Source organism: Pelophylax lessonae (assembly GCF_965119305.1).
Source record: "Pelophylax lessonae genome assembly, chromosome: 13".
NCBI classification, from domain to species: domain Eukaryota; kingdom Metazoa; phylum Chordata; class Amphibia; order Anura; family Ranidae; genus Pelophylax; species Pelophylax lessonae.
In genome coordinates, this window is record NC_138780.1 from 165,500,056 (window position 1) to 165,527,919 (window position 27,864).

General features: G+C 46.5%; 1 protein-coding gene across 2 annotated transcripts in view; it reads left to right on the forward strand.

Moving 5' to 3' along the window:
• Positions 1-17,990: 17,990 nt before the first annotated feature.
• PAPOLA (poly(A) polymerase alpha) overlaps positions 17,991-27,864 on the forward strand; it is a 105,920-nt gene continuing 96,046 nt past the window's right edge. Inside the window, exon 1 of one of the 2 annotated variants that reach the window (XM_082275239.1) lies at positions 17,991-18,184. In XM_082275239.1, the coding sequence (XP_082131365.1) occupies positions 18,177-18,184 (8 nt within the window). In that variant the 5' untranslated portion in view covers positions 17,991-18,176. The remainder of the gene's footprint in view (positions 18,185-27,864) is intronic. The other variant, XM_082275238.1, reaches the window with a different exon arrangement.

Sequence of the window (27,864 nt, forward strand, 5' to 3'; positions counted from 1 at the left end):
TGGTACAGACAGGACCAATCACAGTCCATCTGTACCATGTGATTAGCTTTGACCAATCACAGCTAATCACAACAAAATAAACTAAATGAATCAGTTTCATTCAGTAAAATGCTTGCTTATAGCAATGTAATTCACTGCTATATGCAAACATAATGTGTAAAGAAAAAAAAATCCTAAACACTTCCCCGAGTAGTACAATGTTACAGTAAAGAAAAGGAAAAAAGTATCCCTGATCACTGCCATACCAGTTATATTATGAGGCCGCACTGTACTAGTGAGAGTATGTAAAAAAAATAATTGTGATTTTGTTTTTGTTTTTTTGTTTTTTTTTAATTACTTCATTTTCCAAAAAATTGTGACAAAAAATTACAACTTCAAAAAACCCACCATGCATCTTACTAAATACTTTGGATTGTCTATATTACAAAAATGGGTCATTTGGGGTGTATTTGTACTGTCCTGGCATTTTAGGGCCTCAAGAAATGAGATCATCCATCAGTAATATACTTTAGGACTGATTCATTTTCAGATATATACCATAGTTTGTGCACTCTATACCTTTCCTACAGACTAAATAATACACACTGATTTGGATTATTTTCACCAAAGAAATGTAGCAGAATACATTTTGGGCTAAATTCACGAAGAAAAAATATTAATTTGCAAAATTGTATAACAGAAACAACGCTTTTTTTTTTTTTTTCAAAATTTTCAGTCTTTTTTCTTTTATTTAGCAAAAAATGAAAGACCCAGTGGTGATTAAATAACACTGAAAGAAAGCTCCAATTGTGTGAACAAAATGCTAAAAATAAATTTTGGGCACAGTTTTGCGTGATCGTTCAATTGTCATTCAAAGTATGACAGCGCTGAAAGCTGAAAATTGGCCTGGGCAGGAAGGGTGTAAAAGTGCCCAGTATTGAAGTGGACCAGATAGAGAACCCTTTCTGTGAATTAACATTAAAGGCCCTGGGGGGGTTGATGTCCAGATCTGCTTGTTGATAGTTTCCAAGAGAAGCACAACTAGTTCACAAAGAATGGGATCGGCTGCAGTTACACAACAGGGTGGGCCCCTCAGATGATCCCTCAGATAAGTGGCAACTGTTCTTGCCAGGAAAGCAGAGATAGACTGTGTTGTCTGCTCTACAGATTTGCAATGAATATCAGGAAGGAGGGGGTTGCTGTCTCTTCATGGTTCTTGCCTCTGGCCCCGTGATGGCATACCGCTGTGCATTGGTGTCATCAGAAAGCCAGATGCATGAACCTGGAAGAGACAGTGGGCTTCCTGATGACATTATCAGAAGACCTGGTGGTTTGGTTGTGTCTTCCTGGTTCTTGCAGTTAGCCCCTAATGGCAAATTGCGACACTGCAAAAAAATGAAAGAAACACGGTACACCCTAATGACGCAAGTAAAGGAGATGGCATCATGGGACCGGGTGTGTGGTGGCAGATAAAGAGCACCCATCTCTTTATGGTTCTTGCAGCTGGCCCTGTGTTAACGCATCTCTGATCTGCAAGAACCCGAAAGAGGCTGCTGGCTTGCTGCTGACGTAAGTAAAGAAGATGGCCGCACAGGGCCTGGTGCCTGGGTGTCTCTTCTCGTTTCTTGCAGCCAACCTCCTGATAGCGCACCACGGCATGTGCCCATCATCTGGGGGCCAACTTCAAAAACCTGGAAGAGACAGTCTGCACCCTGATGATTTAACTAAAGAAGATGGCAGCACAGGACCTGGCAGACAGTGGCAGATTGCTGCAAGAACCTGGAAGAGACAGCTGGCTATCTGATAACTTAGATCATGAAGATGGAGGCATGGGACCTAGCCTGTTGCTGTCTCTTCCTGGTTCTTACAGCCGGCCCCCTGATGGCGTATTGTGATGCATACACATCATCTGGGGCCATGGCATAGAGGCTGCAAGAACCCAGAAGAGATAGCCTGAACCCTGGTGAAGTAAGTAAGGAAGATGAAAGCATGGGACCTGGTGGGCCCCAGCAAGTCGAGAGGGAGGGCAGCCATCTGTTTATGTTTCCTGCAGCTGGCCTTTCAATAATGCACCCCGCATGTGTGACTTCTTTCTACACTCTTTAATCCACATCTTCAAACTCTTCCTCTCTTCTGGCATAGCTTCATAGTTAGTAGGGTTAAATAAAGACACTAGTCCACCCAGTCCAACCTGTATAATTTGTGTATGTGTGTTCATGCCAATAATCATTTCCCATATCCCTGTATATTGTGTTCACTAAGATGCACGTCTGAGAATCCTTTAACTACTTGCCGACCAGGCCATAGCCAATTGACGGCTACAGCACAGTCAGCTTATTCTGGGAGGGCGTACAATGACGTCCTCCCAGTATCGTGCTTTCTGCAAGCCCCCTGGGGTGCGCACACAGAAGTGTCCACGTGACCCGGCGCATCACGGATCGAGGTGAAGGCCCAATGACAGCGACCCTTTCCCACGTGATCACTCCGTCCACTAACGGAGCGATCAGTTGTCAACAAACCAGCGCATGTCTGGTTCTGTTCTCTCCTCGCACGGTGTACATAGTGATCGGTACAGCGTTCAAGGAGTGGAGAGAGACTGCAGCACCACTCACACCTGCCTCCTCCATGCCTCAATCGTGCCTCAATCATACCACAGTCATGCCTCAATCATGTCTCAGTCATGCCCATCTGTGCCTCAATCATGCCCACTCATGCCTCAATCATGCCAATCTGTGCCTCATCTGTGCCTTAATCATGCCCATCCGTGCCTCAATAATGCCCATTAATGCCTCAATTATGCCAATCTGTGCCTCAATCATGCCTCATTCATGCCCATCCGTGGCACATCCATGCCTGATCTGTGCCCACCCATGCCCCCTCAGTGCTTATCTGTGTCTTATTTGTGCTCATCCATGCAACACCCATGCCACATCAGTGCTCATCCATGCCACGGCAGTGCTCATCTGTGCCACATCAGTGCTCATCGGTACCACATCCATGCCACGTCAGTGCTCACCTGTGCCACATCAGTGCTCGTTCATGACACATCAGTGTTCACCTGTGCCAAATCCCTGCCACATCAGTGCTCATCCCTGCCACGTCAGTGCTCATCCATGCTACATCAGTGCTCATCCGTGCCAAATCCATGCCATGTCACTGCTCATCCATGCCACATCAGTGCTTATCAGTGCCCTACAGTGCCTCATAAAAGTGTAATGGGTAGTCAGGAAATGACGATGCTCCCTGAATGTTGGGCTTCTATATGTGGCCAGGCTGTGTAAAAGTCTCACACATGTGGTATCGTCATACTCAGGAGGAGTAGCAGAATGTATTTTGGGGTATTATTTTTGATATGTACATGCTATGTGTTTGAAATATCTTATAAATTGACAACTTTGTGTAAAAAAAATGCTTTTTTTTTTCACACATTTTCCAAAAACTTTTGGAAAAAATGACATGTTCAAAAGACTCATTATGTCTCCTAGATTATGTGTTGGGGTGTTTGCTTTATAAAATGGGGTCATTTTGTGGATGTTTCCATTTTCCTGGTGTTCCAGGGACTTCAAAAGTGTGATAGGTTGTTAGGAAATTCTATGTGTAATTTATGCTCCTAGAACGCCTGGAGGTGCTACTTGGATGTTGGGTGTCAGGGCTTACCTTTGTTGGGAGTCATTCAGGCAGAGATTTATGCTGATTCTATGGAAAGAGAATACAGACCAGGGACAGTACTGATCAGGAAGGAGAATACAGACCAGGAGGACAGTGCCGACTATAGAAGGAGAATACAGACCAGGAAGGACAGAGCTCACTATGGAAAGAGAAGAGAACACAGATCAGGAGGTACAGTGCTGACTCTCTGGAGGAACAATAGAGACCAGGAGCGACAGCGCTGACTCTCTGGAGGAACAATAGAGACCAGGAGGGACAGAGCTGACTATGGAAGGGAAACCGAGACCAGGAGGGACAGAGCTGACTATGGAAGGGAAACTGAGACCAGGAGGGACAGAGCTGACTATGGAAGGGAAACCAAGACCAGGAGGGACAGAGCTGACTATGGAAGGGAAACAGACCAGGAGGGACAGAGCTGACTATGGAAGGGACACACAGACCAGGAGGGACAGAGCTGACTATGGAAGGGACACACAGACCAGGAGGGACAGAGCTGACTATGGAAGGGACACACAGACCAGGAGGGACAGAGCTGACTATGGAAGGGAAACCGAGACCAGGAGGGATAACCAGGTCCAAATACAGGCAAGGACTAAAGCAGGAGAACCGTCAGGTGAAGCCAGGGGGTCAGATGCCGGAAACAAACAGGAATGCAGGAACTCAAACAACAGGAACCAAACCAGGAAACCAGAATCAATGAACTGACACTGCCCTTAGGGAGGGGCAGTGTCTTATACCTTGTTAATTAGGTATCAAATACAGCTGGAGAGTTACTGACAGGTCTGAGCCTCTGGTGAAATCCAGCCCCCTAGTGCTGCAGGCAATATAGGAATAAACAGGAGTTCTCCAAAGTCCTGAAGTGGCTCAGAGGCTAGTTTGCAGACTGGGAAGCCAGAAGGACACAGGTTCAATACCTCTGAAAGGCACCAGTGGGGTGGCCACGCCTAGCCGTCTGGCGGGTACGACTAGAACCCTGACATTGGGCCTCTGTATGTGGCCAGGCTGTGTAAGTCTCACACAGGTGGTATTGCCATACTCAGGAGGAGTAGCAGAATGTATTTTGGGGTGTAATTGCAAGTATGCCTATACAGTGTTTGAGAAACAACTTGGTAATATGAAAATTTGTGATAAAAATCTTCATTTTGCAAAGAGTTGTGGGAAAAAATTACAACTTCAAAAAAAAATCACTATGTCACTTACTAAATACCTTGGAATGTCTACTTTGCAAAAAGGGGTAATTTGGAGGATATTTGTACTGTTCTGGCTTGTTAGTGTCTCAAGAAATGAGATAGGCCTTCAGTACATCAGGTGTGATCAATTTTCCATGATTGGCACCATAACTTGTAGACTCTATAACCTTTACAAAAACCAAAAAATATATACTTATTTGGGTTATTTTTTACCAAAGATATGTAGCAGTATAACTTTTGGGCAAAATTTTTTAAGAAAAATTACTAAATTTGCTAAATTTTTAAACCGAGACGAAGAAAAATGCATTTCTTTACAAAACATTTGTTCTTTTTTCACTTGTAGCGCAAAAAATAAAAAACTTCCCAAAAAAAAAAAAAAATACTACCAAAAGAAAGCTCTATTTGTGTGGGTTAAAAAAGACGAACATTTCATATGGGTACAGTGTTGCATGACTGAGTATTTGTCATTCAAAATGTGAGAGCACTGAAAGCTGAAAATTGGTCTGGTTATGAAGGGGGTTTAAGTGCCCAGTGGGTAAGTGGTTAAAACTATCAATACTTCCTGGTGACACCACTGATTGTGGAAGAGAGTTCCAGTCTTATAGCCCTGACAATGAAAAATCTCCTACGCAGCTTAAGGTTAAACCGCTTCTCCTCCAATCTCATTAAGTGTCCCCATGTCTTTCTACACTCCCTGAGACTGAATAGTTTTTTTGTACGCTGGGATCACCACACGAGGCATTTGTATATCCCTATTATATCTCCTCTCAAGCATCTCTTCTCCAGGGAGAATAAATTTAATGCTTGTAGTCGTTCCTCATAATTGAGGTCTTCCAGTCCCCTTAATAATTTTGTTGCACTTCTCTGGACTCTCTCCAGTTCCAGCACATCTTTCCTGAGGATTGTGTGACCAGACCTTGACAGAATACTCAAGATGTGGCCGAGCCAGAGTTTTATAAAGTGGCAGGATTATCGTTTTATCTCTGGAGTAAATTTTCTTTTTAATGCATGCTAATAGTCTGTTTGCTTTGGTTGCTGCAGCTTGACATTGAATGCTATTGCTCAGTCACTTCCGGACTGCCTGTCGCATATATACTGATTTTGTGCAGGAGATGTCAGGGGCGCGATCATTCGGCGGAATAACAGAACGGTGGTCCACCTATGTAAACAAGGCAGACCGCCGTTCTGTCACAGAGGCAGGGAGAGATCTTGTGTTTCAGCTAAGCTGAAACATGGATCTCTCTTTTCCTCTAGTGCATCCACCCCCCCCCAACAGTTAGAAAGCACTCCCTAGGAGCACACTTAACCCCTTGATCACCCCTAGTGTTAACCCCTTCCCTGCCAGTGTAGTTTTTACAGTTTTTAAAGTCCAAAAGTCCAAATGTGAGTGATACAGTTAATCCCCAAAAATTCAACTCGATATCCAATGGTGTTGGGTGTGATAAACGTGAAGAATTATGAAGTGAACTGGTGCTGAAAAAAAGCTGGAAATTATCCAACGTAGGGTGTGACAGTTTACAACCACTTCACAAGTTTGCTTCTTACCAGCAATTTCAATATAAAGGGCATATACAAAAGGCAGAAATCAATCCAGGGAGAACCTCTTGTGACAGACCTATTGGGAGTGATAAGTTCCCACACCTTTATGCAAAGGGGCTTCTTGCCAGATCCCAAATGTTTAAGGTTTTGCAGTAGATTCTTTCCGTCTCTCCTAAACCTTTAGGTTGTATGAGAAGAAGGTCTCTTGGCACATGCACTCGATTCAATGTCTCTCAGATCTCCCACAAATGACACCTCTTCCTCCTTGTATATGCCCTTTATATTGAAATTGCTGGTAAGAAGCAAACTTGTGAGGTGGTGGGAAACTATCACACCCTACATTGGATCATTTCCAGCTTTTTTTCAGCACCAGTTCACTTCATAATATTTCACGTTTATCACACCCAGCACCATTGGATATTGAGTTGAATTTTTTTGGATTAACTGTATCACTCCCATTTGGCATTTGAGTTGGATGTTTTGGGACTAATTGCATCACCCCCCTGTGTGATAACATATAATTTTCACTATAATATACACTTTTTGTTGTAATCTATATGTATATTATTGATATGCATTAGGTATAAGATTTTTATTACCACTTTGCTGTATGGTAATTCACCTTTAGCGCACCAGACTTTTTTCATTCACATTTATATTCCAGAACATTGGATCTTTGGTTGCAGCTTGCTTTATATTTATTAGCGCACTTTCCCACATTTTCCATGTTATTTATTACTACCCTTTGGACATGCCCCTGTAACCAGTGTTCTATACAAGTACAAACCCTATGATCCATACCTACAGACGTCAGTTTGTAGATTAAGCGTCTATGGGGGACTGTATCAAATGCTTTTGAAAAATCCAGATACACCACATCCATAGGCCTACCAGATGGCAGCTCACTTCCTCATAGAATTTTAACAGATTGGTTTGACAAGAACGACCTTTCGTAAACCCATGCTGATTACTACTAATGATACTGTTTTCATCAGTAAATTCTTGGATATAGTCCCTTATCATCCCCTCCAATAGTTTACATTCTATTGATGTTATTCTAACAGGCCTGTAGTTTCCAGTAATAAATCTCTGCCCTTTTTTGAATATTGGTACCACATGGGCTTTTTGTCATCAGCTGGTACCATTCCTGTCAGTATGCTGTCCTTAAAAATTAGGAATAGCAGTCTGGCTATAACCTGACTGAGTTATTTGAGGACTCTCGGGTGTAAGCCATCCAATCCTGGTGATTTGTTTGTGTTAAGCTTTTCCAGTCTTTTTTGGACATCGGCTTCTGTTAGCCACAAGATTACATCCTGTGATGTGTTACTAACGGTACAGTTGTGGTTGTTATACCCCTCCTTTTCCAGTGTAAAAAATGAGGAGAATAAAGCATTTAGTACAGTTACCTTTTCTGTAACAAACTTCCCTCGATCATCCTTTATGGGGCCAATGTGCTCTGACCTTGCTTTTTTACTGTTAATATATTTTAAAAAATTCTTGGGATGTATTTTACTCTCTTCCACTATGTGTCTCTCATAGTCTTTTTTTAGCTGCCCTGATTGCGTTTTTACACTTCTAATTGGGTTCCTTGTAGTGTTGGAATGCTGACAATGACCCCTCCGCATTATATTTTTTAAAGGCCATTTTTTTATCTCTAATATGACTTTTTAACATTATGGTTTAGCCACCCATGTTTAGCCTTCTTTCTTCTATATTTATTGCCCATTGAAATGCACTAAGTGATACTTTTATTTAACCACTTAAGCCCCGGAGGATTTGGCTGCTAAAGGACCAGGGGTTTTTTTGCGATTTTTTACTGCGTGACTTTAACGGACAATTGCGCGGTCGTGCGACGCTGTACCTAAACGAATTTGACGTCCTTTTTTTCCCACAAACAGAGCTTTCTTTTGGTGGTATTTGATCACCTGTGCGATTTTTTGATCACGCGCTATAAACAAAAAAAGAGCGTAAATTTTGCAAAAATAACAATATTTTTCACATTTTTTTATATGAAATTCCCCAAAAAAAAAAGTAAAAATCAAAATTTTTTAACATTTTTCGGCCAATTTGTTTTATGCTACCTATGTTTGGTAAAAAAAATCGCAAAAAGCGTATTTTGATTGGTTTGCGCAAAAGTTATCGCGTTTACTAACAAAGAGAAAGATTTTTGTCATTTTTGGTGTTTTTTTTTTTAACGCATAATGGCGGCGATCTGCGATTTTTTTTTCGGTACTGCGACATTGCGGCGGACAGATCGGACCCTTGACTGACATTTTTGACACTTTTGGGGTTACCAGTGACATTACTGCAGTAATCAGTGCTATACATATGCACTGTTACTGCAAAAATGACACTGGCAGGGAAGGGGTTAACTTTATTGGACAGGGAGGGGTTAAGTGTGTCCTAGGGGCGTGCTTTCTACTGTGTAGGGACATGGCTATTGGTGTAAAAGCAAAGATCAACCGTTCTACATAGTAGAACGGTCAGATCTTCACTTTTACACAGGGAGAACTGACAGGCAGCTTGTTTACACAAGCTGCTCTGTCTTTCTCCCTTCACAGCAGCGATCGTAGTGTGGCCGGCGGACATCGAGTCCGCCGGTCACACGCACTGACTTGCCTGTGAACGAGCCGCGGCGGGCGCGCGCCTCGGCGGGCGCGCGCCCGCCCGCGATAGGCTCGCAAGTCAGTGACAGGCGAGTGACGTATCGATACGTCACTCTGCCTGGCCGGGGCTGACCGCCGCAGTATATAGTCGTGCGGCGGTCGGCAACCGGTTAATATGTTCCTAAAGCACTCCCATTTTTCTTCAGTGGTCAATGTTTCTAAGATTTGAGCCCATTTAATATCTTGCAGTTTAGAAAAAAAGATGGGGCATGTTCCCCAATTCTCTAAAACATGCACTAGTCACCGCCATACTTAAAGAGGAAGTAAACTTCTTTTCCTGACTTTTTCCTATAGGTAAGCCTATAATAAGGCTTACCTATAAGTAGTGTAAATATCTCCGGAACGTGCAGTGTTTAGGAAATAGCTACATTAAATGCAGCCAGTGACATCACTGGTGCATGTGCTCTGAAGGAATGGCCACCTGTGCTGTTCCTTCCGAGCCCTTTGCCCTAAACGGCAGTTCCCGCGTGCATGCGTAAGAGTGACGTCATTGCGGCTCCGGCCAGTCATACTGGCCCTGGCCAGTATGCGATGCATACTAGCACATTATAACTTTACCTTGCAGGAAAGAATTAAAAAGGCCAGGGTATACAACTGCTTTAAAGAGGAGTTTCAGCCCGGGGAAAAAAAATCCAAAGTCAGCAACTACAAATACTGTAGCTGCTGACTTTTAATATAAGGACAATTACCTGTCCAGGGATCCTGTGATGTCGGCATCCGGGTGTAGGCGCCAGCATCGCCACTAAGGGAAACAGGAAGTGAAACCTTGCGGCTTCACAGCTTGTTTCCTACTGCAGATGCACAAGTTGCGCTGTGCTTTCTGAATGGTTTCGCTGTCTTCTGGGACCGGTGTGTCTCCCAAAAGGCGGCAGGGTGGAAGAAGTGGGGGCAGAAATTGCCGCAAAATGATTTCAGCGATCTTACCCGGTAGTGGGAGCAGGTACCTGGTTTTGACAGGTATCTGCTCGTCCCCCCCCCCCCTGAAAGGGTGCCAAATGTGGCAACAGAGGAGCGGAGGAAACAAGCAGAGCTTCCCCTTTTGGGTGGAGCTCCACTTTGAAAAGCCTTCCTTGGACCCCAACAATCTTAACAACCTACGCCCCATCCTCTGGTCCTCTTTTCCTCCAAACTTCTTGAACACCTGGTCTACAACCAACTGAATGAACACCTCATTAAGAATAACCTTCCTTATCCCCTTCAATCTGGATTTCGCCCTCAACACTCCACAGAAACTGCCCTCCTAAAACTCACAAACAATTTACTAACCAATGGACACTATTCTGTACTCCTACTCTTGACCTTTCGGCTGCTTTTGCTATGGTTGACCACCCCCTCCTCCTCAAAAAACTCAGTGACTGTGCTCTTTGTTGGCTTTCATCCTACCTATCCCACCGCACCTTCAGTGTCACTTACAATTCTACTTCCTCCTCTCCTCTTCCTTTTTACGTCGGGGTCCCCCAAGATTCTGTTTTGGACCTCTCCTATTCTCAATCTCCACCTCCCCCCCGGGTCAGCTGATAGCCTCCCAGGGCTTTCAATACCATTTCTATGCTGATGACACCCAAATATATCTCTCTACTTTTCAGATCACCCCATCAGTTTCCTCACAAATCACAAATTTACTGACCGACATATCAGCCTGGATGTCACACCACTTCCTCAAAGTCAATTTATCCAAAAATGAGCTCATAATATTTCTTCCCCTACATGCCTCTTCCCCTGACTTCTCTGTCAAGATCAATGGCAAATCCCTCAACCCGTCCCCGCATGCCGGGGTGCTAGGTGTACCTGGACTCTGAACATTCCTTTCAGCCCCCCATATCCAATCACTTTCCAAAGCTTGCTGCCTAAACCTCCACAACATCTTTATAATAAGCCCCTTCCTAACCAATGACACGACAAAGTTCTAATTCACTCTCTGGTTTTCTCTCGACTCGACTATTGCAACTCCCTCCTCATTGGATTACCTTACATAGGCTATTCCCTGTTCAGTTCATCATGAATGCTGCTGCCAGACTCATCCACCTTACAAACCACTCAGCGTCTACTACCCTTCTCTGCCAATCCCTCCAATGACTGCCACTCACCCAACAAATTAAGTTCAAAATACTAACAATAACTTACAAAGCTATCCACAACTCTGCCCCCAGCTACATCACTAACCTAGTCTCAAAATACCAACCAAATGATTCTCTTCTTTCCTCCCAAGACGTTCTGCTCTCTAATTCCCTTGCCACCCTCTCCCATCCTTTGGAATTCCCTACCCCAATCTGTCTGACTATCTCGTACTCTTTCCACTTTTAGGCGATCCCTGAAAACTTTTCTCTTCAGAGAAGCCTATCCCGCCTCCACCTAACAACTCTACTTTTATTTTCTCCGTCAGCTCTCCCCCCACAGTTATTACCTTTTGCATCACTTGACCCTCCCTCCTAGATTGTAAACTCTAACGAGCAGGGCCCTCGGATTCCTCCTGTATTAAATTGTATTGTAACTGTACTGTCTGCCCTCATGTTGTAAAGCACTGCGCATGTTGACGCAATATAAATCCTGTATATTAATAAATAATAAGGAAGGCAGCTGTCTCTTCCAGGTTCCTGATGACATACAGTATCTCACAAAAGTGATGACATCCCTTATACTTTGCTACAATGTAAAGCAGTTAGTATACAGCTTGTATAACAGTGTAAATTTGCTGTCCCCTCAAAATATCCCAACACACAGCCATTAATGTCTGGCAACAAAAGTGAGTACACCCCCTAAGTGAAAATGTCCGAATTGGGCCCAATCAGCCATTTTCCCTCCCATGTGACTCGTTAGTGTTAGAAGGTCTCAGGTGTGAATGGGGAGCAGGTGTGTTAAATTTGGTGTTATCGCTCTCACTCTCTCAAAATCCCATTTTTTCTCTTTCGTTCATTGATGGACACAGCTCCTAGTATTCATAACCATTGGGACATCCGAAAGCAGTGTTAAACATGAGGGGTGGTAACAACCAAAAAAATTCCCAAGGCTAAACATTAGCCAACCAGGCAACAAGAGCTCAACCAAACAACTGGAGCCCACCTGAAAAATCAATACACCCTCAAAGAGGCTCAGGTCCTCTCAAACAGCAGCCTGCAAAACCTTGTGGCCAAAGGAAGCATCTGCAGATGCCAACATATCCACTTTATAAAACTTTGTAAAAGTGTGCACCGACGACCAGGTGGTCGCCTTGCAAACCTGCTTTACTGACGCCTGATGACAGAAGGTCAAGAATGCACTAAGCGCCCTAGTTGACAGGGAAAGGAGGAACCTGACCCCTGGTGGAATATGCCTGAACCAACATCTGTCTGATCCATGTGGAAAGGGTCACAGAGGAAGCGGACAACCCTTTTTCGTGGTCCATCCATGAGCACAAATAGAGAGTCTGGCTTCCTAAAAGACTCCGTAGCTGCCAGGTACACACTATTTGTCCGGTTTACATCCAAGGCAAGCAAGGCAATTTCCTTCAGATGTTTAGGCCTGAGACACAGGGAAGGTAACACAATGTCTTTATTCAAATGAAAATCAGAGACAACCTTTGGAAGAAAAGACGGACAGGGGCGAAGAACAACCTTATCCCTGTGATTAACCAGATAGGGTGAATGACAGGATAACGCCGCCAGTTTCGACACCCCACGCGCAGAAGGTACGCACCAGGGAGTGTGTGGCCAAAGGTCATTGGAAGAAGACCTCCAAAGCCAACACCTGGCCCTTGATAGTGCTCTAGGCCAACTTCTGTTTAACCCCCCGTTGAAGAAAGGTTACGATCTGAGCCACCAAGAAGGAGCGAGGATGAACCCAATGTGACTCACAACACACAATGTATGTCTTCCACATACAATGGTAGCTCTTCCTAGAAGTAGATTTCCTAGCTTTCAACAGTGTAGGAATCACTGATTCAGATAAACCCCTCTCCTTCAGCACTTGCCGTTCAACAGCCAAGTCATCAAAGCTAGTGACTGTAAAGCAGGATGGAAGATCAGTCCTGGGCACAGCAGTTCCTCCCTGAGAGGAAGCTTCCAAAGAATGTTGGAGACCAGCCGCACCAGATCGGCGTACAAAGCCCAACAAGGCCAGTCTGGAGCCACTAAAATGACCAGAATCCCTTCTGCCTCGATGCTGCGTAGAAGTCTGGGCAGCAGCTTGAGAGAAGGGAAGGCGTAAATCAGCAGATACTGACCCCACGGGGCCACCAGCGCGTCTGTGGCATCTGCCAGAGGATCCCTTGACCGGGCCACAAACCTCTGCACCTTTCTGTTGAGCCGAGATGCAAACAGATCCACCTCGGGGGTGCCCCAAGGGAGACACAGCTGATAAAACACCTCCGGATGAAGGGACCACTCCCTTTGGTCCAATGCCTGCCAACTGAGGTAATCCACCTGCCAATTTTCCACCCCGGGAATGTGTAGAATGTGTACGGCGGAGAGGGCTGGAACGAACCGTTCTGCCTACCTTAGAATGCCGACTACCTCCAGAGCCACCTGGACACTTCTTGTGCCCCCTTGGTAATTGACATAAGCCACGGCCGTGGCATTGTCCAATTGAATGCACACTGGACAACCCTGAAGACCATTCGTCCAATGATCTAGACACAGTCTGAATGCTCGGAGTTCCAAGGCATTGATCGGTAATCTGGACTCTTCCAGCCTCGAGATCCCTTGAGCAGAATGCTTGCCGAGGACGCCTCCCTAGCCAGACAGGCTGGCATCCATGGCAACCACTGACCAATACAAGGGGAGGAAAGATTTTCTCAGCTAAAGCGCCGGAGAACAAAGCCACCATATCAGGGACTCCCTCCTTCCCTGACTCACCCGGATCTGATTGTCCAGAGACTGCAGAGTCTTGTCCCATTTAGTCAGAATCTCCCTTTTCAGGGGCCTCGTATGGAACTGTGCATACGGAACCGCCTCGAAGGTAGACACAATCAGGCCCAGCACCCGCATGCAAGTCGAGAGGGACGACCATCTGTTGGACAGCAGATTTCTGGAAATTCAGAATCCAGCCGAAACCCGGAGAGTTTGTATTATGTTCCCCAGGTTTTCCACCAGAGCAGAGGGAGTGTCAGGGAATCAATACCCTGCGCAGGCGCACTGGCGCCGCTAACCGGCGAATGCCTATGCGCATGCACGTAAGAAGAGGCGCCTTGAATAGCTAGAGGCTACCTTAGAATAGCTCGAGGCTACCTTGCGATAGCTCGAGGCTACCTTGCAATAGCTCAAGGCTACATTGTGATAGTTTAACGGCTACCTTGGAATAGTCAGAGGCTACCTTGGAATATAGTCAGAGGCTACCTTGGAATAGTTCAAGGCTACCTTAGAATAGTTTGAGGCTACTAAATTGGAGCCAAAACGGCCTATTTAAACACAGCAGTCATTCCAGGTAATTGCTGTGTTATCATCAGCTCTCCTGTATCCTGTGCCTGTTTATATTCTGCTGTTCCTGTTTACCTGACCCGGCTTGTCTTTGGATTCTGATTACCTGCTGCCCGCCCTGACCTTGGCTTGTCCTAACTATTCTCCTGCCTGATCCTGATCTGTTAGTCCGCTACCGGCTATTGGTCCTGGACCTGCTCCTGGCTCAACCAGGGAATCCGGGGGACCGTGACCTGGTGTTAGCAAGCAGCCAAGTCCATCCCCACCATCTGGGGCCCTGGTGAAAACCGGCTAACACTTAGACTCTGCGCCTCTGGTGAACCTGTGCCACGCCAGTTACCCAGTAAGCCACTCCTCTTACGTCAGGCTCTGCCACGTTACCCCTTGACAGGGAGACTCCGCTCACAGAAGGAGATTGTCCAGGTAGCCCAGTACCGCGATGGCGTAGAGAAGCTAGTACCGGGGCTAACACTTTTGTGAAGACCTGAGGAGCAGAGGTGAGACCAAAAGGTAACGTTACAAACTGATAATGCTGCTCTCCCACAGCAAAGCATAGAAAACGCTGGTGACTGGCACATATTGGAATGCAAAGGTAGGCATCCTTGATATCGATAGAGGTGAGGAAATCTCCCTGATGCAGGGATGTCACCACCATTCAAATGGATTCCATTCTGAACTTCTGTACCCGCACAAAGCAGTTTAGCGCCTTGAGGTCCAGGATTGGATGCACTTTGCCTTTCTTCCTGGGAACTGTGAACAGGTTTGAGTAACAACCCTGAAAACGTTCAGAAGTCGTAACCGGGACAATCACCTCTTAAAGGAATAGGTCTTGTACTGCCCAGACAGGCCCTGTAAGCAGTTTATGGACAGGTGCAATTGGAAGGAAAAAACTTTGTGGACCTACTTGTCTTGTACCAGGGAAGTGCACGGATCCAATAACCAGGGAAGACGTCCCCCCTCCCCAGATATGGGTGAGGGCGCACCTTCATGCTGAAGGAGCCTTATCCACGGGTCTGGAGAAGCCCGATCTTGGATTGCCAGACCAGGTTCGTTTGGATCCTTCTGAAGAGGCCCTGAAAGGCTTTGAGCCCTTGTCAGTCAACCCTGAGGGACGAAAAAACTTCTTATGAGTTAAGAAGGAAGGCCCACGTCTACGACACAAGGTTCCTTGCCCTTAGTAGCCTGCAGAAGACATTTAATGATATCATCCAGGGTAGCTGCAAACAGGCAATCTCCTTAGATAGGAAGATCAGTCAAGGCCTTTTTTTAAGCCTGATCCGCAGACCAGTACTTGAGCCAAAGAACATGCTGAACGACCACTGACAAAACAGAGAAATGAGTCATAAGGGGAGCCGCATCTAAAGAGGCATCACAGGTAAACTGCAGCCCCTGGACCAGCTGGTCCACTAGCTCAGCAAAGACAGGGGGGAGCTGTTCCTCCTCCAGGATATGGCGTAAGAGCTTAGCCCACTGGGTCAGAGTTTGTGACACTAGGGCAATGGTGAATTCCGGCATCATTGCCGAACCCGCCAGAGTGTACATATTGCGGGCCACAGCCTCCCCCTTGCGGTCAGTCGGATCCTTAAAGCCTGGGGACTCTTCAACCGGAATCATGGTTGCCTTGTTCAATCTGGAAACCTGAGGGTCCACCACCACATTATCAGTTTGTGGCTTTTTGCTAACCTGTCACCAGCAAGCCACCACCACCCAGGACACAAGGGACTCCAGGACTGTCGTCAGTGCATGGAGAGAGGGCCCCGCAGCCTCAGAGAGGGGATCAGCTGGGGAAATGTGCTCCAAAGACTCCATGAGTCACCAGTGGGCCCCCCCAAAAAGTGTAAAACACTGCTAGGGGACAACCCCCACTGTGCTGGCAGCCACCAGGATAATGCACTACACATGCGGTGGTCAGAAAGTAAAATCATCAAGAGTCAGCACCAGGGGATGAGGAGGGTCTCCCACTGCCAAAATCGCCGCCCACAGGGCTCCACTGTCATGGCTGTGGCACTACGAGGCATACAGGGTACCAGGAAGGAGAACGGTCCTCAGAGACAGATGCAGGCAGAATGGGGGACCCTGGCAGAAGCCCCAACCAGGTACAACCCACCCCGCACATCGTCGATCATCTGGTCGCCAGCAGTGCACCCCCCGGCCCCCATCGCTAGTAAGAGCCCTGACCCCACCCCAGGACTGGACCACCCAAACAGCCCCAGCATACGTGGAGGGGAGTAGGTAAGGGACTCGACAAGGGGGGTGCCTGCGGGAAGAAGGGGAACCCAGGGGTCTGACCGTCCCAAAGAGGGGCCCATGTCCACCTTAAAACCCTTCAGGGGGAGAGCTACTCACCATACCAGGAACCAGGCAGGCACCGCTCCAGACAGAACCCCTCGCCATCAAAATGGGGGGACTGTCGATGTCCGCCGCTCACTCGCAATCGTCGTTTACACTGAGAGAAAGGCAGGCGGCTAATGTAAACAAAGCCACCTGTCTTTCTCCCCTGTGTAACAGCAGAGATCATACAGTCCTGCTATGTAGGATCACAGATCTCTGCTGTTACATGAAAAGCCACATCCAATCACAGTAAGAATCACGCCCCTAGGGACACACTTAACCCCTCCTTCTCCAATAAAGTTAACCCCTTCCCTGCCAGTGTCATTTTTACAGTAACAGTGCATATGTATAGCACTGATTACTGTAGTAATGTCACTGGTACCCCCAAAAGTGTCAAAAATGTCAGTCAAGGGTCCGATCTGTCTGCCGCAATGTCGCAGTCCCGCAAAAAAAAATCGCCGCCGCAGATCGCTGACATTACTCGTTAAAAAAAAAACAATAAAAATGACAAAAATCTTTCCCTTAGTTAGTAAACGCAATAACTTTTGCACAAACCAATCAAAATAGGCTTTTTGCGATTTGTTTTACCAAACATAGGTAGCAGAAAACAAATTGGCCTAAAATGTTAAAAAATTCTGATTTTTACATTTTTTTGGGGGTATTTCATATAAAAAAATGTGAAAAATATTGTTATTTTTGCAAAATTGTCGCTCTTTTTTTGTTTATAGTGCAAAAAATAAAAATCACAGAGGTGATCAAATACCACCAAAAGAAAGCCCTGTTTGTGGGAAAAGAAGGACGTCAATTTCATTTGGGTACAGCGTCGCACGACCGCGCAATTGTCCGTTAAAGTCACGCAATGCCAAATCGCAAAATAGGGCCTGGTCAGGAAGGGGGTAAAATCTTCCGGGGCTTAAGTGGTTAAAAGTAACGCAGTGCCGAATCGCAAAATAGGGCCTGGTCATTAAGCAGGAAAATCTTCCGGTCTTAAAGTGGTTAAAAAAAATACATCACAATCCTAACTACTGAACACGTCTCCTTTACTTCTGTGCACATAGCACGGTGACAACACACACAATTCTATTTTGGCCGCTGAGCGCTACAACAATGAAGCCAGCCGCTTTACCACAATTCCCAGCATGCTTTGCTCGCTAGGCGGGGCGTGGCTTCTCCTCCCCAACCACACGACGCACGTACGTGTCCGCGCTGACGTCATTCCATGACGCGCTGTAGGACGTAGCCCGGAACGTTGCTGTGGTAGCGGCGCGCGCCATGTTGGGACAGACGGGAAGCGGCTAGGCGGCGGGGTTCCGGCCGCTCTTTGTTGTTGTCACAGCCGGCTCCGCCTCTACGGTGTGTGCCGGCTTCCTCATGCCCAGGGGGTCGCGGTTGGCGGGAGGACTAGGGTCACCATGCCTTTGTGAGTATTTATTTCGTCTTTACAGGGGGAGGGGGTGACGTCGTGACCCCGCTGCTGCTGTGTCGGCAGGGCCCAGTGCAGCATCGTACAAGGGGCCACCGTACCGGGCCTGCGGGGGGAAGTCAGCCCCGTGTATGAGTAGTGCAGGCGGGTGAGGGGCCCGGGATCTAACATATAGTAAACAGTGCAGGGAGCCGGGGCAGCCAATCAGGGCTCGCTTTGGTTTAACCAGTTCGGTGCTGGATAGGTTGTGGTTGCCATGGGTACTGGTCTTTCCGCTTACAGCTCTCCTCCATGCTCTGGCTGGAGAGATCAGCCATTGTTTTGGATCAGTCAGGTGGCTGCTGAGGGATGGGAGGCCCCTAGGGGCCCCTTTCTTCTTACCTCATCATGTCTATAACTGGCAGTGTTGCCCAATCAGGCTCAGACTTCTGGTTTGCATCTTTTGGTTGTGTTATAGAAAGACTCACATTGCCTGGGATAGCCCTGTACTGGGGGAACATTTATTTTTTTATAGGTGGGGGAACTACAAAGAAAGGGCGCACCGGCCTTTACCTATAGGTAAAACATTATAGAGGAATTTACAACCACATTAGGAAATAATGGCACCGCAAGCGCCATGCGTGTTTCAGCATGTAAATGGGGTCTTGGCGTGCACCCGCCCTGCTTGGAGCAATGCAGCCCAATACATGTAGAGTGAATGGGCCCCAAATTACCGTAACCCCCCCCCCCCCCCCCAGGTGCTGTAGTCCCCCCCCCCCCCCCAAAACAAATTTGCAATGCATAGCACCTTGCTCCTGCGCTCAGAACCTGAGCCCCCCCGACCACTCCTTCCACGGAACTCTCACTTGGCATCCCCAATGGCTGAGGCCTTGCTGCCCTTAGACCGGGATAGTCCAAAAGTGCTGCAAACAAAGAAAGGGCGCACCGGCCTTCACCTATAGGTTAAACATTATACAGGAATTTACAACTACATTAGTAAATAATGGCACCGCAAGCACCATGTGTGCTCCGGCATGTAAATGGGGTCTTGGCGTGCACCCGGCCTGCTTGGAGCAATGCAGCCCAACACACATAGGGGGAATGGGCCCCAAATTACAGTAACCACCCCCTTTCCAGATGCTGTAGTTCTCCTAAAACAAATTTGTGATGCATAGCACCTTGCTCCTGCCCTCAGAACCAGAGCCAAACCCCCCCCCCCCCCCCGCCCACCACTTCCACGGAACTCTCACTTGGCATCCCCAATGGCTGAGGCCTTGCTGTCGTATAAGACCGGGATAGTCCAAAAGTTCTGCAAACAAAAACGAACAAAGGGCGCACCGGCATTGCGCATTATTCTCAATAAGGCTTAATTAGTAAAAGGTAAAAGTGACTACTCACAAACAATGGTGTCAACCAGCATATCAAATGCAAACATCAGGACCAGTTTATGTCAATGTCCACTGTCCTTGATGGAATATCGTTGCGGCTTTGCCTCTTCCTCCTCGAAACGCATCAGACGATATTTCATCAAGGACATTGACATAAACTGGTCCCAATGTTTGCATTTGATATGCTGGTTTACACCATTGTTTATGAATAGTCACTTTTACTAATAAAGCCTTATTGAGGATAATGCGCTAGGACGGTGCACCCTTTCTTTTTTTTTTTTGTTTGCAGCACTTTTGGACTACCCTGGTCTTTTAAGGCAGCAAGGCCTCAGCCATTGGGGATGTCAAGTGAAGACTTATGTGGAAGGAGTGGTCGGGGGGGGGGCTCTGGTTCTGAGGGCAGGAGCAAGGTGCTATGCATCGCAAATTTGTTTTAGGAGAACTACAGCACCTGGGGGGGGGGGGTTACTATAATTTGGGGCCCATTCACCCTATGTGTATTGGGCTGCATTGCTCCAAGCAGGCAAGGTGCACACCAAGACCCCATTTACATGCCGAAACACGCATTGGCGCTTGCGTTGCCATTGTTTCCTAATTACATAGTAGGTGAGGTTGAATAAAGACAATAGTTCAACCTGTGTAGGTGTGTGTGGCCGTAATCATCTCACATAGCCCTGAATGTTCTGATCCTTGAGATGTGGTTGTAAACTCCTGTATGTTTTACCTAGAAGTACTGTAAATATTGCCTAAACTTGCACTGTTTAGGAGATTTTTACGGTGTACTGCGCTGATGACGTCATCTGCGCACGCGCTCTGAAGTTACGGCCTCCGGTGCCGTTTCTTCAGAGCCCTGTGCTGTGACCGGTGGCTACTGTGCCCATGTGCGGGAGTGACATCATGCGACTCTGGTCAGTAGCACAGCCAGAGTCTGCGAACCTGGAAGGAGGTCGGGTGTAGATTAGTGGTGCACCGAAATTTCAGCCACCGAAATTTTCGGCCGAAAATGGGCTTATTCCATTTCGGCCGAAATAGGGTTAAAAATGCCGATAGTAAAGATGGCCGCCGCGAGCGCAGCGCAAGTTTCAAAAGACCCGCCTCTGGCCGTCCTTTCCTTTCTAAATATCCGCCTCTGGCCGTCCTTTCCTTTCTAAAGACCCGCCTCTGGTCGTCCTTTCCTTTCAAAAGACCCGCCTCTGGCCGCCGGCAGCCCGCCTCCCGGTGATGTCACTACTACTAAGCTCTATGCATGAATGAACTAACAGACCCGGCGGGCGGGTGAGCGGCCGCTAATAGCTGTAACTAAGTAAGCTCTTCACCTTATCAGGTGGGTATCTCCGCTGACATGGAAGTGAAGAGCTTACTTAATTATAGCTATTAGCGGCCGCTCGCCCGCCCGCCGGGTCTGTTAGTTCATTCATGCATGCATAGATCGTAGTAATAGTGGCATCACCGGGAGGCGGGCTGCCGGCGGCCAGAGGCGGGTCTTTTGAAACGAAAGGACGGACACCGGAGGAGCTGCAAGTAAGGACTCGGAGATGGAATCATTGGGATGGGGAGGGACATTTTAAGTAAGTACATGCTGTTTTATTGAATCATTTTACCAAAAAAATATTATACTACGGACAGTTCATATAACGGAGGAAATTGAGGAGGAAACCCAGGATCATTGCAGATGGAATACATTTATTTTAAAGACCCAAAAGCCAGATAAAGCATTTGGAGGTCCCCTAGACATGAGCAGATATACACAGATCAACATACAAAGCTATGCAATGCTATACTGTTACCTTACAGCAGTAAGGTGAGTGGCCTGTGAGCACTTAGTTGTTATTACATTGAAGATTTAGGCAGGGGGGGGGGGGGGGGCGCTGAGCCAGGGGGGGAGGGAAGCTGAGGCGAGGTTACCAATGGTATTAGTATTATGCAGCATGAGGGGGTTAATGTATTGCCACTGCTGGTCACTGATGCATTAGTGACCGATCAGTGACAGTTAATTAACCCCTTTGTGCTGCATTAGTTCACCAGTATCAGTGCAACCAGTGTTAATTAACACTGATACTGGTTGCACTAATGCAGCACAAAGGGGTTAATTAACTGCCACTGATCGGTCACTAATGCACCAGTGACCAGCAGTGGCAATACATTAACCCCTCATGCTGAATACAAATACCATTTGGGGAAAAAAAAGTCATTTTCGGTTTCGGTTTTCGGCCAAGGGCATCCTGCATTTTCGGTTTCGGCCCAGAATTTTCATTTCGGTGCATCCCTAGTGTAGATGGAATACGGAGACGACAGGGGCTTAGTTTGTGGGTTAGTGTCACGTAATGTGCTAGTATGCGATGCATACTAGCAAATTATGCCTTTATTTTGCAGGTAAGAAAATAAAAAATAAGCGGACTTTACTTCCTCTTTAATAGCATCTTAAACACAGTTAGAAGGTATGCATTTTGTCGCACCCAACTCACTGCCCAAAAAAGTGTAGAAGCTACAACCCCTGCTTCCAAGGAAGTTGGGACGCTGTGTAAAATCTACATATAAATGGAGTACAATGACTTGCAAATATAATAAGCCCTTATTTTATTTATAATTGCATTTAGAAAACATATCAAATTTTTAAAGTGGAGCTGCAGTTGTTTGTGTTAAGGCTCCGTTCACATGTAGGTGTTTTGGGGTGTTTTTGGGGAGTTTTTCTGCTCTAGGATCCGCTCTCAAAATGCCCAACAAGACAAATCCTATTCATTTCAATGACCCCTGTTCATATCTGAGCGTTTTGATACCGTGAGCAAAACACCCAATGCTCAAAAAAGTACATGAGCTTATTTTTGGGCAGTTTACAGGCGTTTTCCATTGGTCTCTATTCAATCTAAAAACGCCTGTAAAACGCCCATAAAAACGCCTGTAATAGCAACGCCAAGATGTTAATGTAACCTTAAAGTCAGCAGCTACGCTTGTAGCTGCTGACCTTTAACCACTGCCCGCGTTGTAACTAAAAGACAGCTACAGGGCAAGATAAAAAAATGGCAGGAGGGCGTCCATGAATGTTCTCCCGGTCTCATGCGCTCTGTGATCGTCGAGTCCTTGGGACTCGGCTGATCACAGATCAGGGTAGGTGAAGGGCCAATCACAGCACCCCTTTACAATGTAATCAGCTGTCAGCCAATGACAGCTGGTCACGGAAGTAAACAGAAGCCAGTTATCTGCTTTTTTTTTTTTCTTCACGCTGAAAAAAGAAGAAAGCCGCTGACCGGCTTCTGTTACAGGGTCATCGGTCCCCTCAGTGCCTACCAGTACTGCTAATCAGTTCCACCTATCAGTGCCCATCAGTGCTGCCAATCAGTGCCTCGTCATTAGTATCGCATATCAGTGCTGCCTAGCAGTGCCTATTAGTGCAGCCTCATCAGCGCACATCAGTGAAGGAGAAAAATGACCTAATTTTATAAAAAGAAACATTTTGTGTTTTTTCTATTTTCAAGATTTTTTGATCTTTTTTTGTTTATCAAAAAAAAAAAAACTAGTGGTGATTAAATACTACCAAAATACCAGCTCTATTTGTGTGAAAACAAATGGTAAAAACGCCATATGGGTACAGTGTTGCATGACCGCGCAATTGTCATTCAAAGTGTGAAAGCGCTGAAAGCTGAAAATTGGCCTGGGCAGGAAGGGGATGTAAGTGCCCAGTAAGTAAGTGGTTAAAGCGTTGTTCCAGCCTTTTCTGTGTTTATTAAGTCATCAGATACAACAAGTGTGCGCAGCGGATCACAGCGATTCTGCCCGCGATCCGGAAATCATTGCAAATTGCTGGACGCCTGTGCGATGCCCGTGATTTGCAATGGCACCCCAAACGCTGTGCGATGCTGCCGCGATTTCCACCTGCCGAATCTCGGCAACATTGCGCAAACAGAATTGCGGGATGCATGACGCCTAAAAAAGGTGCAAGAGCCTCTTTTGTGCGTCATGTGTCCCGCGATTCTGTTTGTGCGATGTTACCGCGATTCGGCAGGCGGAAATCGTGATATCTCAGAGTTCGGGGTGCCATTACAAATCACGGGCATCGCACAGGCGTCCCGTGATTTGCAATAATTTCCGGATCGCGGGCAGAATCGCGGTGGTTCTGCCCGTGATCCGCTGCACACACATGTGAACGTAGCCTTAACACACTCACCTGACCCACGATCCAGCGATGCAGCAGCCCGAAGCCTTGATCTTCTCCCTCTGGTCTCGGCAGCTCCGGCATCACTAGTGTGGGCACTCAGCTGGGAAAGCTTGCGGCTTCACAGCTGGGTGCGCACTGCATATGCGCAAATCAGACTGCGCATCTTGATTGGCCGGCAATCTTCTGGGACCTCTGACGTTTTCCAGAAGACTGCTCAGTGTGTCTGTGGAAGTGGGAGCTGGTACCTGTCAAAAGTAGGTACCTGCTCCTCCCCCAACATAAATGACATGCCAAATGTGGCATGTCAGGGGGTTAGGACTACTTAAAGCGGAAGTTCCACTTTTGTATGGAACTCCACTTTATTAAACACTAGGGCTGCAACTAACTATTATTTTCATAATCAATTAGTTGTCACTTGTTTCAATTAATCGGATAATAACCTTAAAATAAGTGTGGTGTGTAGTTTAGTTAATATGTAAAGTTTAAAAAAAAAAAGGCAATTTATTCTTCAATATCTATATGCTGTGGTAAATCTAAATAACCAACTATATGGTTAGGGAGCAAAATCTCTAATCCACTGTAAGAATAACAGACAGAAGAGCTATACTGTATATACTATTAGAGGTTGAATCTGGTAGATATCATCCGACTCAGATCATATTTTTTATTTAACCGTTTGGTGGCAGGCTGGCTCAGTTGCGCGAATCGACGTATTGGTATGTTGGTTCGTGGGATCGTGCTGGGGGCGAGCATGAGCCACCGGCACACTCCCTCCCCCACTAGGCAGCGGGGATGCCAATCCACGGGGGTGCCGGTTGCGATTGCTGCTGGGCACCCGCAATCACTCCCCGCTGAGAGAACGATGTTCAGCTGTTGCAAACACAGCTAACCGTTGTTCTCTCTGATATGATCACAGAGCGCCTGTGATCCTTCTATATATAGCAGGCATGTCCAACCTGTGGCCCGGGGGCCACATGCGGCTCGGAACAAATCACTGAAGTGGTCATGGTGGTTAGTGTGTTCCTTTAATATCTCTCAGAAGAAGTAAACCTCTGTATACTGATTCCATTTCGTTTGATCATCCTCTAGTTGTGTTAATTAGTGCGGGGGGTGCGCCGGTGCTGGAAGGGTGCTACGGCATTTTATTACTTGTATACCTTAACTATAGTATATATTTTACATGCGGCCCGAGAAAATTTCTCTACACTCAATGTGGCTCAGAGAAGCCAAAAGGTTGGACACCCATGATATATAGGATCACAGGTCTCCGTGGTCATTTCACAAGTCCCTCCCCCTACAGTTAAACCCCCCCCCCCCCCACATAGGCTCACACTTAACCCTTTGATCACCGCTGTGTTAACCCCTTCCCTGCCAGAGTCATTATTACAGTAACTATTTTATTTTTTTCAAAATTTTTGGTATTCATTTAGCAAAAAAATAAAAACCCCAGTGGTGATTAAATATCACCAAAGGAAAGCTCTATTTGTGTGGAAAAAAAATGATAAAATGTTCCTATGGGTTACAGTGTTGCATGACTGCGCAATTGTCATTCAAAGTGCGACAGTGCTGAAAACTGAAAATTTACCAGGGCAGGAAGGGGATAAAAGTGCCTAGTAGGCAAGCGGTTAAACTGAGAAAATGGACCATTCTAAGAAAAAAAAACAGGTCATTTTGAAATTGACGGCAGCAACACGTCTCAAAAAAGTTTGGACAGGGCAAAACAAATCTGGCCAAGTAAGTGGTGCTAACAAGGTAGAGCTGGAAGAACATTTTTTCAATAACATGATTGGGTATAAAAATAGAGCATCTTAGAGAGTCAGTCTCTCAGAAGTAAAGATGGGTTCACCAGTCTGTGAAAAGCTGCATCAAAAAATTGTTGAACAATTTCAGAATAATGCTCCTCAATGTAAAATTGCAAAGACTTTAAATATATCATCTACAGTACATAATATCAAGATTTGCAGAATGTGAAATCTGTGTGCAAGGGGCAAGGCCGAAATGCAATATTGGATGGTGGTGCCCTTCGCACCCTCAAATGGCAATGCATTCAAACCAAACATGATTCTGTAATGGATATCACTGCGCGGGCTCAGGAATACTTCCACAAATTACTGTGTTTGAATACAGTTTGCCGCGCCATCCAAAAATGTAAGGTAAGCTCTATCATGCAAAAAAGAAGCCATATGTGACCATGATCCAGAAACGCAGCTGTCTTCTCTGGGCCAAAGATCATTTTGGTCTGTTGCAAAGTGAAAAACTGTTCTGTAAGCAGGTAATTCTAAATTTGACATTCTTTTTGCCAATCGTGGGCACCTCATCCTCCGGAGTAAAGAGAGGGACCTTCCGGCTTGTTATCAGCGCTCAGTTCAAAAGCCTGCATCTCTGATGGTATTAGGGTGAATTGGTGTGTATGGAATGGGCAGCTTGCACATCTGAAAAGGCACCATCATCGCTGAAAGATTTATCCAAGTTTCAGAGCAGCATATATTCCCATCCAGATGACATCTTTTTCAGGGATGGCCTTTCCTATTTCAACAGGACAATGCTAAACCACATCCTGCAGCATGGCTTCATAGTAGACAAGTCCGGGGGGGGGGGGGGGTTTAAAGCGCAAGTATACCCATTGATTTAACAGTTTCAAAAAACAGTTAAATTCCCAGCATGTGTCAGGAATGTAACTGTCAAATTAGTGTTTCTTTCAACCAAACTGTCATGACAGACCATCAATGGCTGGTGTAACTGATCACATGTGCAGCATCATGGCAGTTTAAGGGCTCTTTCACACGTGCGGTCTGATCAGATCCGCCTATCAGTTTTTTAGGCGGATCTGATCGGATCCTCCATGCAGTTCTATGGGGCAGCGGGTGTCAGCGGAGGTGACCTCCGCTGACACCCGCTGCCATCCGCATCCGATCCTGTGCTGAAATCTGGACGGATGGAAACCCTATTTTTCCATCCGTTCAGTAATCGGAGCGGAGCGGATCTGATGAGAGCGGACAAGCGGTCCGCTCTCCTCCGATCCCCCATAGAGGGCAGCGGGTGCTGAGACACCTCCCTCTCCGCTCTGCAAGCGGAGACGGAGCTGTCATCCGCCCGGCTCAGCGGGGATCGAGGATCGATCCCCGCTGAGCAACACGGATCCGCCTGCGGAGGCGGACCGTGTGAAAGAGCCCTAAGATAAAGCAGAGCTCCACCAAAATCTGGAAGCTCCACTTGTTTGCTTCCTCACCGCAGCAAAGTCACTCTGAAGTTTGGACCCCCTCCTCCTTCCCCCTGCCGCTGGGCCATTCACAAATTGCAGCGCACTATGTGCAGTAGGGAACCGGCTGTGAAGCCCCGAGGCTTCAATGATGGTTTCCCTTACAAGAAATATTGGTGGCAGCACCCGAGAGCCGATTGAAACATTGGCTGGGGTGCTGACATCATGGGATCCCTGGACAGATAAGTGTCCAAATATAAAAAGTCACCAGCTACAGTATTTGTAGATGTTGACTTTTAATTATTTCGGAGGGGGTGGGGGGGGGGGGCTGGAGCTCCACTTTGAACAAAGGCCAAGATGCAGCTTCCTTGACTGAAAACAATAGGGGGGTTTACTTCCACTTTAACTGGCCTACCTGCAGTTCAGACCTTTCACCAATTGAAAATATTTGGCGCATCTTGAAATGAAAAATACGACAAAGGCTACCCAGGACTGTTGAGCAGTTAGAATTTTATATCGGGCAAGAATGGGACAACACTCCTCTCCCAAAACTCCAGCAACTTGTCTCAGTTCCCAGACATTTACATTTTAAATGTTTAATATGTTTTCTGTTGTGAATAAAATTAGTTTATGAGATCATTGCAATCTGTTTTTTCGGTAGATTGTACACAGTGTCCGAACTTTTTTGGAATTGGGGTCGTACTTTGGCGCATGTGTCGTGTAGGGCAACCCATTTAAGTGAATGGGTTGTTCTATACAGTCATGTGACTGTAAAAAGTGTCAGAAATGTGACTCGTTGCACAGATGTGAATGGGGCTAAGGCCTCAATCACATGAGCGTACACTAGGGATGCACTGAAATTATCGGCCGAAAATGAGCCTATCCCATTTCGGCCGATAATGGGTTAACACTGCCGAAATTAATATGGCCGCCGTGAGGAAGGAGGAGGGCGCAGCGC